The 19518-nt window shown below is 39.3% G+C and overlaps 1 protein-coding gene across 7 annotated transcripts in view; it reads right to left on the bottom strand.

Annotated features, from left to right (window-relative positions):
* The window catches only part of Stacl (SH3 and cysteine-rich domain-containing protein), a 908463-nt gene that overhangs the window by 259547 nt on the left and 629398 nt on the right, over positions 1-19518 (bottom strand). For all 7 annotated transcript variants that reach the window (XM_083112374.1, XM_083112375.1, XM_083112377.1 and 4 more), the window contains exons 4-5: positions 9074-9238; positions 1705-1785 (exon numbers count right to left, since the gene is read on the bottom strand). In XM_083112374.1, coding sequence (XP_082968500.1) covers positions 1705-1785; positions 9074-9238 — 246 coding nt within the window. The remainder of the gene's footprint in view (positions 1-1704; positions 1786-9073; positions 9239-19518) is intronic.

Below are 19518 nucleotides of genomic sequence, written 5' to 3'. Positions count from 1 at the left end.
GGGCTGCGATATCACGCTGTAGCGTGCAACAGTTCTTTAATTCAGAGACATTTTTGCAATTATATTTTGTTATTTGGTTTTCTTTTAATCTGAAAAGAACGAAGAAAATTCTGTTATACTACTTTATTCAATGTTGATGTTATTTTGTTTTATTATTCGTTACTATGGCGACTGTAAAATATTGATTAATATACTCATGTGTTAAGTGACATTTTGAAAAGTTATTTTATTTAATTATTGCTACAAAGTGCTCCACACTGGGGACAGTTGCAATCGGTGAGACGAATACCCTGTCTTTGATGAAACTCCACAAACACGTTGTAAGATCCTGTGATCTTGGGGATCAAAACATTGCACAGAACACCGAGTGATGTGGGCGATTTGAGTGTCACCTAGCGGCAGGGATATGAACTCTCAGCTTAACAACACATACATACACGAACTGTTTGATTTCCTAGATCATTCTGGACTGGTTTCCGTTTGTTACTCTTAGTGTTAAGATCAGAAATAACGTTTATTTAATTAGTATTCGAACAGAATAATCAAATTAAAAATTCATTGGATCGAAAACATTGAGTGAAATTTACAGAAAGAAGGTTATATTCTACCATTTCATCCGAACAAGTGGTTTCACAGTTTTCAAAATTCAATTAATTACAGTTGTAGGTGAGAGGCCACAGGACAAACTTTATGAAAAAAAATCCCCCTAAGATTTAAAGCCTTCTCTTGAACGAGACGTGAAAAGATTAATATCAAAATGAATTCAGATACCAACTGCATAAAATGCAAAATAAATAATGGAAAATTCTTGTGCTCGTATTCATTCGTAATTATTATTATTATTATTTGGAATAAAAGTTATTTCTGTTTATTATTGTATAATAATATTTATAACCGTGATAATAAATAATACTTATTATTTATCTACTAATCAGTGATGTGCATCTACGCGTAAACAACGATAGTCTACATTCTACACGTAGACTATTTTATACACGTAGATGACGTAATCTATGTAAACAAGATGGCGAAAGGTGATAACTTAGCAAAGGGCGCCGTGAAATTAAAAGAAAATTATACTGCGTATCAGTTGCTGATGTGTGAGGAGAACTTTTCATACTCTTTCTTCCAAATTCGAACAATTTCTCACCTAGGAAAAAACCTAACGTAGGAAATATTCTAGTGTTTTATTGGGAAAAGACCAATTTTGCCTCACGACTGCCATCTGTTGTTGTTTTTTTGCATACTATTTATCTTCTTCCATAGTTGATGAGAGAAGAGAAGATAAATTTTGTTGTAAATAGGATTCTTTTCAGTTTGTTAGGAACCAATATAGTTGAAAATGTCACTTTCCATTCATGAAACCCTTGAAAATTAATGTTAATGCACTTTAGATTGTCTACGTAGTCTATGTAAACTACAACCCAATGTAATCTACGCGTAGATTACGTGTAGACAATGCATGTAGACATAAACTTATAGTCTACGGCACATCACTGCTACTAATTCAACTTTATCATTTGCCCGACCCCGCTGCAAAAGTTTCTGGCGACGCCCATGGAGGGGGTTACAGCGCCGGGCCCCCATTTGCAAAAGGGCTTCCTCTGGAGAATGATTACTTTCAAAAGGGTCTCATTTAACTTTATAATGTTTTATTTTGCTATTCAAGCATAACATTCAGAAAGAGTAAAGCAAGAAACTTACCCTAGAAGACATAACTTCAGCTCCTTGGAGCACTGATTCGGAAAATGTGCCACAGAGGTCGTTGTAGACATCTTCTAGCTCCTGCAACAATAAACAGAACAATGACTGAAATACGACGGAAAGATAAAGTTCTAGAATTAGAATATTATACAGTTTATGAGGAATTGTAACATTTCACGTTGAATAATGTTAGTCACACGTCTAAGACAATCAGAAACATGAGAACATATGCATGGCGAAGTAGCTTCTAACGTAATAGTTTGGTAACAGTTCGTTATATCGGAGACACATTTCTTCATTTTTACAGAAGAAACTACTTAAGGAAATGAGTTTCTGTAACATTTTGAAAGTTCGTGGAGGTATTTTCTCACCGTAGAATGCTGCACAACAAGAAATAAGCACTTTTGATATAATAAACTTGCATTTTGTGCAAAGCGACAACATTATGCCGTTGTTTCCATTACGTACCTGCAGATGGCGCGAGCGTCGAAAGTCATGCGGTCTCGCCAGTGTTTCCAAACGTGCCTTTTTTTTTTACGAGATTTTTTTTTAACTATGCTTACCTAACCTAACCTAACCTTGCCGGAAATGGTCCGTGGGGCTATCGTGAATGGTTTTTGGGACTATCCTGAATGGTCACGACGCGCGATGATCCACAGCTGTGTGCGCCATATTGTATGTTCCGCAACGGAAGAAAGGAACCAAAAGAATTACTCGTAATGTGAAAAATCGATGTTATTTTCGTGTAAAAAGCATAATGGCACCTTCAACTATGTTCCGCAATACACAATTCGTAAGTACGAACCATGAGAAACACAAAATATCCGATTGTAATGTGTCTCCGAATAGTTTTCCCGATATATACATATGATCACAGACCGAACGTCGAGCGACAGTTGCAGGGGTAACAGAAGCCCAATCATCGCAATACGCCAATGCCACAACCTTAAAGCAGATGGAAGTCAAGGAAACGGCACTTCAAGAAGAAAACAAGAAAATTCAACGATCAACATATGTTTATCAAATATATAATCAACAATTTCGATAGAGCTGAGGGTTACGAAAGTGAAAAAGATAGTTGTGAAATCGAAATGAATAATATGAATCCGTTCACTCCAAGGAATTTTCAGATTATAATAAGGGTTTAGAGTTGAGAAGTTTCCTTAAAATTGTGAGGTGTCATGTCAACTTGCAGTACCTTACAACTGCGGTGTGTCGGTGTAACGTGTCACGTGTTCAAATTGCATGCCAGTGTCTCGTTGTGATTGTCGTTTTCTTTGCCCGTCGCCTCATTTCCACAATTACCCTAGAGAGGTACAAGAGCAGCAGAAAGAGGAGATTTGCGAATATGAGAAGAAGAGAGAGATGCAGAAGTGAGAGAAAACAGGAAAGAAGCAAGAAAATTAGGGACAAATAGAAGGAAGTAAAGGAGCCAGAATCGAGAATATTAGAGAGGGAGAGAGGAAGAGAAATGAAGAAGTGAGAGAAACTTGGAGAGAAGAGAGGAAATCAAAGAGAGAGGGAGAAATAAATGGATATACGAGAGATAAACGGTGGAGAGAGAAAGGTAAGGAAGGAGTGAATCATGAAAAAAAGAGATACGGAAGAAAGAGAATGAAGAGAAAAAGGAAAAGCGATAAGGAAGGAAGAGAATGAACAGAAAAAAGGAAAAAGAGATAAGGTAAGGAGGAAATCAACAGTACTTAGCTCCTGATTATATAGTCTGGAATAAAAATATTTATCATGGGAGTTTGACTTGTATTCAACACATTTCATTTTCTGATCTTCCTTACAACTTCAATATTCACACATCTTTCGAAGGATAATAAAACACATTTTTTCACTAATTACAATCAAAAGTATCCTTATTTGTGTTACTAAAAGTTATGTTTGTTTTGCATCTGAGTCGCACTGCCATCTAGTGTACGCTGTAGGAAATATAAGGTTTGGTGGTCAGTGCACGCACAAATTCAGATTAAACAAAACACTCCGATCTGATGCTTGTGGCGCTCATCGTGGTGATCATCCAAACTAAAGCGTATTCATTGGAATGTTTTTTGTAACGTTGATGCAACGTTATCACAACGTTGTTCCCCTACATACAACATTCATCATAAATACAACATTCATACAACGTTGTGGCAACGCTAGTGTGTTGACTGGGAAGAAAAAAGAGATAGAGGGAGAGAAGAAAGTGAGGAAAAAGAGGAGACAAAGGTAGGAAAACGAAAAAAGCGAGCGAGAGAAAGCAAGAGAAACGTATAGAGAATATTACAAGAAAAACACACCATAGTTCCATTTCCTTATAAACCATATATTACAAGACGCGTTGCAACCGCTTCCCAAACCCGAGAATAAACTTCCAACACGGTTATGTTCTTAGAGAGCACCACAATTTCCCGGGCATGGCGTCACCCCAAAAATCCTTTATGCTGTCTTAATGAGTTCCGCTTACGAAGAAAGGGTTTCGCTAATACAGGGAAATCGGGCCAAAAGGCCGTGTTTGCGCGCCCTCTTCAGTTCCAGAACACGAGACGAAGGAAATTTCTCATTTGACCTTGTGAGCGCGAAACGAGCTTCTTTTGTTTCTTGCATTCTTAGCAGCGCTACTCATTTCAGCTTGCAGAGAATGCATATTAAAGTACACGGTTGAGAGGTTGAGATGAAGGAATTGAAAGAATGAGAAAGATAGGGGGGAAGGAGGGAGAGAGGAGAAAGGGATGAAGAAATGAAGAAAGAAGGAGAGGGGAGATATGGATAGAGGAGAAATGGAGGGAGAGATAAGGAGAGAAAGAGAGGGGGAGATAGGAGGAGAGAGGAAGAGAGAGGGAGGGTAGAAAGAGACGGAGAGAATGAGAGAGATACAAGATGAAAGAAAACAGGAATAAGCTCAACCATTAGCATCTCTACAGGAAATTACCGGTAAAGCTCTAAGAATGGTAAACATATAAAAATAACTAGAATAGTTAGCAATTAACCACTATTCTATCTACACACACACACACCCACCCACCACACACACACACACACACACACACACACACACACACACACACACACACACACACACACACACACACACACACAGCGTTTTTTTTCTTTAGGTAGCCAGCCTCCGTGGCGGAGTGGTTAGCACAGCGCCATACGATGCCAGGAGTCCAAGATTCGAATCCTAGCTTGGGCATGTGTGCTCTCTGTGAGTGTCCCTTCATCAAATTCATCATATCATCTCTCATTCTCATTTTCGCGATTAGCCAAAAGTGGGAGAAAGGCGAAGTAAAATAAACCAAATTAATCGATAAGTCGCAGCGAAAATAAACTAGCAACATTTCATTTTAACGAAAGAAATGTATATTGTGTATGTGTGTGAAACTACCTGGAAGCACGATTTATGAACATACCACAATTTTTTGAGTAGTTCTTATGATGAACATAATAACAACAAACCAACTTGAATAGTACAGGAAACTTTCTTCCCAGAACACTGTGTATGTGTGTGTAAAAGCCATGGACGTATCAAGACTTTTTCTAGTGGGAGGCAAACTATACTTTTTACGAGGGGGGGGGGTGAAACACCACATTCTCAAAGTGCAACTCTTTATATTGAATTACATGTGTATTTAAAAAGATAATGGCATGTATTTTACTTTTTTTTTAAAAAAAGAAAAAAAAACACAATGAAGAATATTTCACCAATAGTTTACCAAGGAACGGGAAAGGGGTCCAAGCTTCCTCCTTGCTCCTCATTGGATACGTCCAAGAAACCACCTGTCTAATAGGTGGTCATATGTGTTGATAGATCCACTCACAAATTTCAGCAATGGTTCTTCCTAGGTTTCAGTCTAGGAGTCAATGTAGACTATAGATGTCACTATCTCTATTTCAGCTAATCATTATACATCCATATCGTAACGATTAGCAAAATAGTGCAGAAAGGAAGAATCAGACAGAGATAAATAAAAGTATGAAAATGTTTAGAAAGAACGAAACGTGGGTTTAAAGTAAATGTAGAGGAGTGTTTGAAATTAGAGTTCGCAAAGTTGAAAGTGAGATACATTTGGATAACATGTGCCTGTTGCATTGAAAAAACGAATCCATTTCCTTTATGCGGCTTTTTCATTTTGGCCTGTAACTTAATAATTTTCAACCCAAACGGCTATCTGGTATCCTCATAACATGTTGAATTCACTTTAAATGATATTCTTTAATAAATAGTTGCACGTCAAACAACATAACTTTATGAGTAAGTTTTCCATAATTTTAGTGCTTCTTCTTTGACGATGTCTAAAAATTAATAACAATAACTTTACAATAACTGTGCATTTCAGTACATAACTGTATAAAATGTAAAAAAGTGGAAAATAGTTATGGCTCGAGTAGCAAAGTCTTCCCATTTATGTAAAAATAACAATACATTTCCAATAAAATTAATTTTTATTACATTGTAATATTTATTATTGTATAATTACATTTATAATCGTTACAATAATTGTTATTGTTATTAGGTCAATTATTTCTACTATTCAACATTTATCAAGGAACTGATCCCACCCTACAAAAATTTTCTCCATGATACACTGAAATTCATCCCTCAAAACACATCAGCATAGCTATCTAATCTACATCCCTGACCACGTCCTCTAGAGGGTGGGGGGGGGGGTCTTCCCTCATGAGGACATTCATTCGGAGGCTAAACACTTCTGGTAAAGAAGTGATAAGTACTGGTTTTGTTTGCACTTTAATCTAATCATCACTTACCCAAGATTAACTTTCGAAATAGCAGAAGTCATCGTTTAATGAAACATTTCCTCTCCTGAATTACTTTAGAGATGCTGAGAATTACATTCACCCTTTTCAAAGTCAATCCTTTAATTTTGAGCACCAGTCTAAGAGAAGATTTAAACAGGAAGAAAAATAAAATTCCGAAAAACGAGACGAGGGTATCTTCTTCGCGATTAAATCATTCCGTTTCCTCATTTTCTTCGTACTGTACCTTCAACCAATCCTGATAATTTGCGGTTTCTTTGCCTTTCTGAGTGCCTCGTAATGGAAAAACGCGCTTTTCGGAGGCGAGCTATCGGTTTTCCCATCAAATCCTTCACTTTTCATGCCGTCGATCATGACTGACAGCGCTCCAAACGGCGATGGACGGAACCATAACGGCCTGCTAATGTTCCCGAGGCGCGAAATCAATAAGCGTCCGAAGATCTAGCCCCCGTTGTGTCTTGAGAAAATCGAGATTGTCCTCCTAGTTCGTGCCTCGGCGGATAGGTGGCAGCACATGTTCGCGCATTGGTCTTGTGAACAAGGGAAGCAAGCAGTTGTTAATTGGAATTACACGTGTGGTATTCGTACGGAATTTGCAAAAGACGATTACTTCTGCGTTGAATTCACTTGTTCTCTGATAGATGGCGAAGGTAACGGTAAAGCTAATTTGCAACAAAAGTTATATCATTATAACACTTCTGTAATACGTTTTCCACCTCATTAGAGGCACATTAATGTGCACTTGAATAAAATCTTTAAATAGAATAAAATTAAGTAGGTAATGTTCCAAAATATGACATATTTACATTAAGAATCGCATCAATCATGTTTACACGCAGTTATAAATTAGAATTATTTTAAGAGGTTTGGGAGGAGAGAAATATAAGTAGTTCACGGGCTGTAGCTATGGGTTATTATAATTGTTATTTGTATCTACAGTAGTTATTTCCAAATTCTGTCCCGAGAATCTTTTGAGCAAGGCGAGTGAGCGGAGCGGAGCAGTACACGTTGCTGCTAACAGCTGGTAGCTGCAGCATTTTGCTATTCATGCACTCACTTCCCTCCCTCACGTGTTCATTGGTCGAGACCTGTCGAGTCACTACTTGCTCAGAGACTATTTTTGTTCGCTTGCCCAGAGATATACGGGACAGAGTATAGGTAAATACCAGTGGCGTAGCATGGACATTTCGGGTGGAAACGCCAAGTCCGAAGGAAGAGTCGGCGCTTTCTTGCTTAATAATTTACTTATGGTATTAGTCGCCACAAGTATTGTTTATTTGCCTGAAATCAGCTGGGTTTTCAATAAAACATCATCCATGCATGTTTTAGCTAGAAAATTAGATGCCTCACTATGCCCCAAATGTTTTGAACTCTGGTGTTTTATACCTTTTTGTATATTTTTCTGCATGAGAATATGAGTGATGATATTGATGAAGGGCCACTGACAAAGAACACCCGTGCTCACGCCGGGATTCGAACCAGGGACCTCTGTCCTCTTGGCGCACTGTGCAAAGCACTCTGACGCGGTGGTGGGTGGATGATCCAAATATCGTACACTCTACTGACGTAACAGTGCTGATTAGTAATTCAGACCACTGTTTATTGCATCTTGGAATGTTGATAAACATTTTAAATTAATTTTGTCCAGAGACAATTCGATGTTAAGAGTTTTCAAATGAATGCTAAACATTTCCATTGACACAATATTAAGCAGTTAGATAATAACAAAAAAATAATAACAATAAAAAAAATAATAGTTTTGCGGGTTAAGCGGTAGAGCAGCCACAGGCTGAATTTCTACCACGAGGACTTCATCAACTTATTTGACAAAAACTGTGTTGATCTTTTAGTTTCTAATGCACATCGCTGTTCTTGCGATAAATTATACAATTAAGTGGCCATTAAGAAGCGGTATATTTGAGATAGGTAAAGTTACGTCAGTCAATATTGCGTATTGTAGCATCACATAGCACGAGTTGCATGAGCGCGAAGAACTAGGTAGGAATTCTACCGCTGTCGTCTGCTTCAGAAGGCAGGAAGGGTCACATGAACCAATCACGGTAGACCCCTGCTGCTCCGTACGCTGGCGTATGAGAGAGCATTTACGCGCGTGCTGTAGACATCGAAGCTTTCCCTCCAGAAAGGCAGCAAGGAATATAGAGTCTTTTACGCCGAACCTTCTCGGCGTCCGGCCAGGAAAGGCATTGTAAAAAGATGCTAGAACGAGTGTTGAGAGTGGAGCGTTGCAAGCGGATCGCGAAAAATAGCTATTATAATGTCATGAAGGTCAAACATATATGAAATTAGTCACGTTTTACTTTATATTCACAGCATTTACGCATTTTTGAAATTTTAAATGTGGGAACGCCAGGCATACGGGCGTACTATAACGCTACGCCACTGGTAAATACAATCTGCGTGTCGACAGAACAACTGCGAAAGAGATTAAGCGCAAATGTGAAATTTTCGCGCTTAAAAGTTTCGCTCTTGTTCCTTTCGCGTGTACTCTGTTTCGGGCTTAATCCCTTCTGCGGTTTATCCACCACCCCAATCTGTGTTAAGAATCAGTGTTGCCAGCAGTAGCATAATTACCGCCACCTACCTGAAGCAGTTGTGGAAGTGTTTCCTGGTTGTACTCCTCGATCATCCCATTGGTCGCATGCAGCTGCTGGACGTAGGCATTGTGGGCGTCGAAGTACGTGACGAGGGTAGCGTTGTTCGGCGAAGACAGATGCGTCAAGTACGCATTCTTGTAATCCTGACGGCACTGGAAGAAAAAGACAAGAAAACAGCGAAATGAAACAGACGGAACACACTGCTCTTTTCACAAGTAAAAAGTAACCAGTGCTCTGGTACTAGGAATTACAGTTATAGATTTTCAACAATATATTGACTGAGTTGGTGTTTTAAGTTCACTTTATGCACAGAAAGGCTAATCGGGACTGGACCTACAGTTTAAAGTGGAATCCGAAACCACTAGTGCCACCACCGGGACTCGAACCAGGGACCCCTTGATTACAAGCCAACATCATCACTGATCTCGCTTCGAATGTTGGATCTGAAGTGAAAGAAAGTAATAATTCTTTCCCCATAATTGACGCATGCGTCACTTCAGATCCAAGAAATGTAATATAAGCTTAGTTCAGCGCTCTCGTGTAAAATAAATACTTCTCCTATATGAAGAAATTAGAATGTAGAAGTGCTCATGAATGTCGTCGCAGAGCAAGCTGTCCTTTTTCCCACAATTGACGCATGCGCAGCATGCACCGCATGCGTTCACGAGACACCTCTGGCTGCACTGACAAACTAAAAATAGAGTTTTCGAAGTCCGACTTCTGGTTATTTCAGCGCCACATTTCAACCTGGTGGTGAAAAATGTGAACTATTTTTCGTCAAATTCACTTTGTAATGATTTTTATAGCTTATACCAGGGGTTCCAAAACTTTTTCGTTTCACGAAGTCCTTCGTGTTTCAATATTCTTCCGCGGCGCTCAAGTCATAATGAAGGCCTATCTAATACAGTTAGTGTGGTTATATTGCTTGACTTAAGTTAAAAAAATAAATACATATTTCAAATTCAGAAACATTTTACATGTAAAAAGTACTAAATATGCACATATTTGGAACAATAATATCATTGATTGAATATATTGGTACATTTAACAGCGCCCCTGTGAGTCAGCCACGTCTCACACTTTGGGTTGGTTGGTTGATTTGGTGTTTCAAGTCCACTTTATGTACAGTAAGGCTAATCGGGACTGGACCTACAGTTTAAAGTGGGATCCGACCCACTATGTGCCTCCACTGGGTATCGAACGCGCACACTTTGAGAATCACTGGCTTATACATCACGTTTTACCGCAATCCGTTGCTTTGAACAGGCTTCAGAGGGCTCTGAGTAGGAGAACGTTAATTCTAAGCGCCATATTTCCACCTGGTGGTAAAAATTTGAACTATTTTTCGTCAGCATTTGCTTTGTCATGGTCTTCACAGCCTCTACCACGTTCCATCGTAATTAAATGTTTCGAACGGACTCCAGAGAACTCCGAGTACGAGAGCTTTTATTCTAAGCGCCATATTTCCACCTGGTGGTGAGAATTTGAACTATTTTTCATCAGCATTCGCTCTCTCATGGTCTGCACAGCCTCTACGACGTTTCATCGTAATTCAATGCTTCGAACGGACTCCAGAGAGCTAAGAGTAGGAGAACTCTAATTCTAAGCGCCATATTTCCACCTGGTGGTGAGAATTTGAACTATTTTTCATCAGCATTCGTTCTCTCATGGCCTGCACAGCCTCTACGACGTTTCATCGTAATTTAATGCTTTGAACGGACTCCAGAGAGCTCCGAGTATGAGAACTTTAATTCTAAGCGCCATATTTCCACCTGGTGGTGAGAATTTGAACTATTTTTCGTCAGCATTCGCTCTCTCATGGTCTTCACAGCCTCTACGACGTTTCATCATAATTTAATGCTTCGAACGGACTCCAGAGAGCTCTCAGCAGGATAACTAATTATGAGTACGCTGTACCAATGAATATTAGCGTTTAAGCATAGTTTGAATTGTAAATACTAACGCTGGGTATACTTCAGAATTTGCTATTATGCAAACTCTGATTATGGCTTAACGTGGTTTCCATTCTCCTTGAACTTTGAAGATTGAAGTTGCCTTAAAGAGAACCAATTGCGTGCACAAAGGGGGTTGGTGGGGGTCATGACCCCCCTTTGGGCAAGTATACCTAAAAACATAACGTCAAAAGCAGGGAAAAGTTACAAAATGAAGACTGATTACTAAAAAAAATTATAGGAGGCTAAATAACCACGCCCCTCTAAAATCCTGGTTACGCCATTGAAGAGAACCATTCCCTAGAGTAGGAGTGAACCGAAATCCCTGTTACCAAGTCTCCTTGTTTCTGGGAAACAACTCGAAAGCCACCGGGTTTAGCTGGTAGTCGTCTAATGCTGGCAACCAATAAGAGTTTGGCTTTCCCACTTCTTTAAACACAAGAGTTTACAGGAGTTGCCGGGCGCTCCGAACTCTTAGTTTCCCGTAGTTCCTGCACGAAAAAGCAGTACAGGCCATTAGGAAACTGCTAATCGCAAAATATACCTCAAAATATGGATGTTTAAGATGAATGCGTGATTGCTGAATCACATGGTGTTGCCAGGGTTTCGGCTGTCTCAATATATTGATTGCCATTTATTCATTTTAATAATTATACAGGGTGACCATAAAATCTTTCCCTAAATTTCAAACATGTATTTCACGAAAAGTACGATAGGTAGAGAGATGCAAATGGTACCAAAAGTCAAAAGGTTTTGATATGTTAGGCACAGACGTGTCTCGCTTTCCAAATGTCCTCCCAAAATCACAAGTTTGTTGTTTTGTTCATAAACTTCAGTATGTGTGCTATTTCTTGCATGCAGAGTGTCTAAACGATACTCAATTTCTCTCCTCAGTCACCGTCGCTAACATTAAGCCTCTTGTGTAAAATGTCAACCAAGTTATCTTGAAGCACGAGGAGTTTATTTCCCACGACCGCGTTGAAAGTAGGGACGGATATTCTCATATCTGGATATCCGATATCAGGATATTCCTTATCCGGATATCCCGATCATACGGATATTCCTTATCCGGATATCCCGATCATACGGATATTCGCATTATCCCAAATGTCCGGACATCTGATGTGTGCATTATCCGGATAGTTTTATCCTGATATTAGGATTTCCCGTTGCATCGGAAATGGATATCTGATAATTTGAAATTCGAATATCCATTATCCTGATTTTGTGACCATCCCTTTGAAAGACGATGCGCACTCCTTCCACGGTTTCTTCACTCATAGCAGTCCTACCCGATCTAGGCCTATCAACAATTTCACACCATGCTTTGATGCTTTTAATATCCAGAGTCTCGTTCATACTCCATTCTGAACTGTCCTTGCACTATCACCGGCGATTTACCATAGAAAACACACAGCGCTTTTCCTTCATTAACGCTATGTCAAAGACGCAAAAAAGCTCGATGAGTCGGACTATGTAACGCTACAATATTCGTCATTCTCTCTGTTATAGTTTCTAATACACGACCTTTCTTAATCCGGGAAAACTTTTGTGCTCACGCGGGATGGTATCATATACACTTACCGTCATTTTACCAACCCTGCTGGTGAAACGCACGAAACACACGCTTCCCAAATGCACAGAACGAGGCAATGGACCACAGCGCATGCGCAGAATGTTGATTCCCCACTTTGCTGGATCTAGAATGCCGTATAGACTTTTTGTTTTCCAGCTCATCTAGCGTTGCCGTATTGAGAACGAATGTATTTCCATTGTACACGTGAGTGGCGATACATGACAATTTACTGAACCATCAACCCCAATTTTAAGTGCTATCAAGATATCAAGTACGAAAGTCTTTAAAATTCCAGGAAAACATTCTGTATATTATTGGAAATTTATTAAATAGGTGTGTTTAGCTTATGTCACACACTGTTGCATTGTGGTTTCGTGCAGTCATGATTGAGGCCAGTTCTTGTAGGCAGACGGAATTCAAATGGGCGGGCGAAAGTTACTAACACAGACATTCTGCAATTGGTGCAGATGTAACGAACGCTACCTGGTGTGCCGGCCCCCGTGGCGGAGTAATTAGCACATCGCGTTACGACACCAGGGGTCCCGGGTTCGAATCCTGGCCTGGGCATGGATGTTTGTGAGTGTTCATTCATCAATTTTATCATATCATCACTCATCTCCATCTTCGCAAATTAGCCAAAAGTGACGCAAAAAGCGAAGTAAAATAAAGCAAATCAATCAATAAAGCTATGTGGTGGATATTTCCTTGCAAACGACAAATAATATTGGCGAGAAACATGGCCGCTGTACACATCCTGACGTCATGAAAGCCACCTATAGGATCACTGCCATAACTACATTCATTAGCAAGAACCTCACTTTTCGGGAAGGGGTAGCGGTTAACTATTTCATACTACATTAATGGTTTGAATTGCATCGGCCGCCATCTTAATGACGCCATGGATCAAAATGATCAAGGTACTGAAGTGCAACCCTCCAGTTTTAGATTAAGCATACCTTTGTCATAAAATATCAGTAATAAAACATATTGTATACTGAAAATTAAAAAAATACATTACACGGGCAACGGACTATTCCGATTTTCCTTGTAACACGACCAACGAACAAAATAACGATATTTTCACCAGTAGATGGCAGCAAACTACAAAATTAATAATATCTTATCTAGTACAACCGTGATGGCTTTAAGGACTTTCACCTTATTAATGTCAATTTCTAGTTTTTCCTATTTCTTTAGCTGCTAGAAGAGATCTAGTTGTGACTACTGGAATGGCAGAAATCCAGTCCTCTAGCCTGACGTATCGCTACATGTACTTCCAGATTCAGGAATATTAATTCTAGACAGCAAAAAACATCAAGTTTCGTTTCTTCAACAGTTGGTCCCGATGTTATCGGTTCATTGAACTTCGACATGGATAGAACTCCAATTAACCACTTCAAAGTAGTTATGTACTCTCCTGAATGTGTGCATCTCTTGGAACACCAAAGGTCAATTTTGGTCTCAAAAATGAGGGTATTGCCTCAAGGAGACTTATGTCCTAGGAAGACTGTAACATTCGCTTCCGTCACTGGAGCACTGACGGAACATCTGATCATATCTTTGTGAACTCCATGCAACATTGGGTGATACATACATTAAAGTAACTATTCTTAATCTACCGATAGTTATGCAAAATTTTTCAAAAAGTTTCTGTGTAATGAAATATGAAACTTAACTATATGAGTATGATAACCTGCTGAATCACCTAGAAATAGATAGACTTGATGTCAGAGCTGAAAAGCGAATTATATCTTATACGGAAGGAATGTTGGAGGGAAATTATATGGTACCAAAACTCCTTCGTATGATATGGCTTAAGGTGAAATCATACAATTTGAGAGGAAATAGCGAATTATTATGTCTTGATAAGAACTACAAAAATAACAAGTATGTTCTGTATCTCATAAACAGTTATAATTCGAATACCGTAAGATAGATATTGATAATGTTGTTAAAACAATTTCAACTTCATATATAAGGATAATTATTTAAGAAATCTTTTATAGTTCTATAGTTGAAATTTAACAATTGTATATTCTTTAATGCATTTTTAAAATTCTTGTAGTTTTAGGTTAGGTGTGGTAAATATTTTGAAATGCTCTCTTGTCCAATACTGTGGTTTTGGATACCTTGTAATTTGTAACATGTAATACTGCTGTATTAAGGCTGAAAAGCTGTTCTCGGCAGTTTAAAAACACTTTTTAATAAAAAAAATAAACACTGTTGATTAAACACAACTACCCATAAAATACTTTCTCAGATTGATAGCTATAAGTGAACAATTCTGTGCCACGGGTGGGATATATAAAAATACCACTGCCACTTAACAGGAAATATATTTTAATTTCTGTGAATTTTCAAATCAAGAAAAAAATGATTTAAGACAAAGAGAGAAGGTAATTGACCTTTGAATATTCTAGTGGAGTTGAAGGGGAAGTGTAACACTTAAAGGATAAATTAATTGTTTTTTGGACACAATAGAAGACACAAGTAAATCAAAAAAAGTTAAAATAAAGGAATGATATGTAGAAATACCTTCTACTTTCTAACTTAATTATGAATAATATTTGAATTTTTATCCAACAGGTAATTTTAGATTGCTCACTTACAAGATATGATAAAATTAAGTTACAGTATTGCATTTAATATAAAAAGTAAGGTTCTAGGGCACTTTCACAAGGAATATCCCATATATACAGGGTGTCCATAAAGTCTCACCCCACCCTGGGTATTGTGAGAACGGCTGTAAATAGGACGAAATGGCGAAACACGTATTCCATGATGTTAAGGGGGAAATGCTTTGAGGCCAACCATTCCCTACCCGGGCCCCCCACGAGGGGGTAGGCTGGGGTCGACTCATTTTTTTTTCAAATAGCAAGGGGGGTCGAAGAATATGTCGTTTGAAAGGTCTTATCGTAACAACAATAATACAGCAAATCCGGGGTCTCTACGTAGCTCCAATTGACCATGGAGTGAAATCAAATGTGGAACATGACCAGCATTGGACAGGACTGCAACTCCTACAGTAGTAATCCTAGACAACAGTGGGAGAAGCAAAAATGTTCCTACACTGTAGCATGATTCGGATATATCCTAGCAGTGTCTACAAATTTTATCCATCCTGTTTGATTACAACGCCACCTCTCGGAAATGTTCTATTTTGTAAACAAAGAGCAAATCTCCGAACGCGCAAGGAGTAAAGCACTCGGTGTTTACAAATCAGTGACGGCTTCTAACCACACATTCGCACACATTATTAGCATTTTACCAACTAGGATCGTTTTCCGATTCGATGTGTATTTCTCACGATTTGTGACCGTTCTGAGACTTTTGGACCACCCGGCATACGAACACACACACACAGGGTGTATATAAGTAAGCGCAAACTGACGCAGTTGAAAGTACACGATACTAGAAGCAAAAAAGTCTCAGTAAACATGGGTCCTCAAACGAGCCGTTTTCGAGATAATTGCGAATGGGTGGTTACAAGCCGCCACTGACTTCATTGTTTGTAAACGTCAAGACCTTTCAATAGAGTATATATACACCATTACATGCAGATTCCGAATCTCCAATCGCTTTCACTCTAGCTCAATTAGGGGCAGAACGTCCCTTTGATTTTTTTGTGGTTTTATGATTTTTTTTTATTTATTTATTTATTTTTTTTTTTTTGCGAAAATTTAAAATCTCTATATCTTCGTTCTTAATTGATGTAGGAGGATGGTTGATAGCTTGTTGAACTCGGAATGAAGTCCTCTTTCCGATTCAACAATACAAAATAAGGGTTTCGATTTAAAATTTTGCAATTGCTCTCCGGCCCACCCCCAGGGGGCGGGTGTGTGGAACTTTTTGACCACCCGGTATATATATATATACCACCGCCGGGCGGTGAGAGGGCGTCTGCCTACATTTAGACTCAGAGCTGCACGCTGACCTTGCCACTGGATGCGTCAGTGCTTGATTATCAAGATAGCTGGTGTCCAGTTGGCACGTGCTTGTGAGGTTTTAAGGTGTTAACAGATGTTTTCGATTGTTTTGCTTTAGTTTAGTATCACTGGTGCTTCTCTGCAGTCTTATAATGCCACGCACAATTTAAAACCACGCATTTTTATGTACGACTCTTACGTCATTACGAAACAAGGCGTTTTGCATCAGAATTCTCAGATGTGCGTGTTTCTCACAGAGACAGGGTTCTAAAACTTGTGAACAAATGTAGGGAAACAGGATCTGTTCTTGATAAGAGGCGAAGGGGAAACGGAGGGTGCTTTCTGAGGAGAAACTAGACGATGTTGGAGCACGATTGGAACATACTCCTCAAAAATCCCTCCGGCACCTTGCACAGTAAACAGACATTTCCAAGTCGTTTGCGTGGCGAGCTACGAAGCTTTTAAACCTGAAGCCATACATTACATGAATTGAAAGACGATATCAGGAGAGTAATTGAAGCAATTTAGGAAGAGGAACTGATACGTGTTAGTGAAAATTTCCTTTAAAAATGCCGTAAGTGTGAGGATGCAGGAGGACATCATGTCCAACACCTCTTATAACAAGGTCCATGCTCATTTTAATTGTAACTCTCAATGCCATTGTACGAGATCATTTAATTATATAGCTAGCGGTTCCAGTTACGCGGATGTTGCATCCAGTTTGCCGGCAGACGCCCTCTCGCTGTCCGGCTTGCTAGCTGCCGCTCCACGGGCGACTGGACCGTGAAAAGCACTGTATATATACAATACACACATACCAATTATACAGGGTGTCTCAAAAGTAATAGGGCAAACTGACACAGTTGAAAGTACACCATGATAGAAGCAAAAAAAGGTCTCAGTAAACATGGGTCTGCAAACGAGCCGTTTACGAGAAAATCGCGAATGTGTGATTACAAGCCGCCACTGACTTCATTGTTTGTAAACGTCGTCCTAGTTGGTAAAATGCTAATAATGTGTGCGAATGTGTGGTTAGAAGCCGTCACTGATTGCCTTTTGTAAACACCGAGTGCTTTACTCCTTGCGCGTTCGGAGGTTTTGCTCTTTGTTTACAAAACAGAACATTTCCGAGAGGTGGCGTTGTAATCGTACTGTGGGAGTGACGTCAGTTGTGCTGTACTCCGTAGTGCAAATGAAACCTTACAGCAACGAAAAGTACATTTTACTAACTAGGACAACGTGGCGGCTTGTAACCACTCATTCGCAATTATCTCGAAAACGGCTCGTTTGCAGACCCATGTTTACCGAGACTATTTTGCTTCTATTATCGTGTACGTTCACCTGTGTCAGTTTGCGCTATTAATTTTGGGACACCCTGTATTACAAGAGAAAAAATTATATTATAAAACTATGACACTGCACAAAAAATGTGAATATGTATCTAGTGCATAAGTCAATGGCTAAAAACAAAAAAAAATGAAAAAGATGGCGTCCATATAAAAAAATCAATGCTGTCATTTTTTAGAATGAATTTCTAATCGACCTTGAAATTTATGGTAGCCTACTTTAAGCCGGTGACCACAGTACTCAAATGATGTTTGCGTTCAGATGAAATCCACCGTAAGTACACGCACTAACGTGTCATGTTGTGGCTTTGATTGAGACATTTATCTACACAGCCACACGCGCCCAATCAACTCCAGGGATAATATGGGGGAGAGCGTTTTCAATGTAATCTCCATTACGCCTTGTTCCCTCCAGTTCTTGGATTGGGTGATTTGCTAATTGAAATTCGCTACGCGATAAATAATCACGCTGATCAACCCTTTCCGATGGACGATGACGAGTTTCTATGTCCACCAGGCAGAGACCAAATTCCATTGAGAACTTGTCGCTACTCAAATTTCCATAAGCCTTAAGCCAATGAGAAATGCAGTGTTGTCCACAGCTTGTTTAGGATTTGCGTTCCGTGTTTTGCGTTACTCTCTTGAACAAGCACGTGTAGCCTACGGTAAATCCGTTTCAATTTCATAATTTAGAATCGTTGAAAGATATGTGATATTTTATATGTACCACGAACTTTATCCACCAGAAAAGAGTATATAAGTAGAATATGACGTCATGTAGTTGTATTTAATTAGAATCAAAGGCGCCAACTTAAAATAAATTTTGGGGGAGCAAGCATTCTTAAACCTGAAGGTTTATGCCTGCAGCAACACAAGCCTTGTAATATCTGTCCCTATCCTGGGCAAGATCAATCCAATCTTTTCCATCCTTACAGATTTCCTTTAGGTCCATCTCCACGTTATCACACCATCTTCGCCTTGGCCTTCCTACAGGTCTCTTACCATCAGGCTTCCCAACAAAAAACTCTTTTTTCCTCTCCCATTCGTGACACAAGGCCTACCCATCTAAGTCTTCTTGATTGAATTATTCTAATTATATCTGGTCATGAGTACATATTATGCAGTTTTACATTATGTAACCTTCTCCACTCACCTGTCTCCTCACGCACACACACATACATATACACACACATCCCCTCAACGTGAATTTTGGCAGGTGCAGAAAGTGCCTTTCCCCCCTCCCCCAAAGTCGGGGCCAATGACTAGTGTGACCCCTGGCGTTCATTGGAGTTCGCTCGGGCGGGAAAGGTGGGGGGGGGACAATTTCCCCCCCATAATCAGGACGCCCGCAGATTTTATTCACAGAGGGACAAGCAAGGTATTTTTCCATGAGGATTATTACCCCGATAATAGTGTTGCCCCCGAAAAAACACCACTTGAGTTTCAAATGTTAATGTAAATTACTATGACTGAAATCAAATTATACTTGTGAAATACAGGGTGTATCATAAGTAATAGTGCAAACTGATACAGTTGAAAGTACACGATAATAGAAGCAAAAATGTTTCAGTAAACTCCGTTTCGAGATAATTGCGAATGTGTGGTTACGAGCCGCCACTGACTTCATTGTTT

Source organism: Lepisma saccharinum, chromosome 26 (assembly GCF_977018435.1).
Source record: "Lepisma saccharinum chromosome 26, izLepSacc3.1, whole genome shotgun sequence".
In the NCBI taxonomy this organism is placed as follows: Eukaryota; Metazoa; Arthropoda; class Insecta; order Zygentoma; family Lepismatidae; genus Lepisma; species Lepisma saccharinum.
This window is presented reverse-complemented; position numbering and strand designations above follow the sequence as displayed.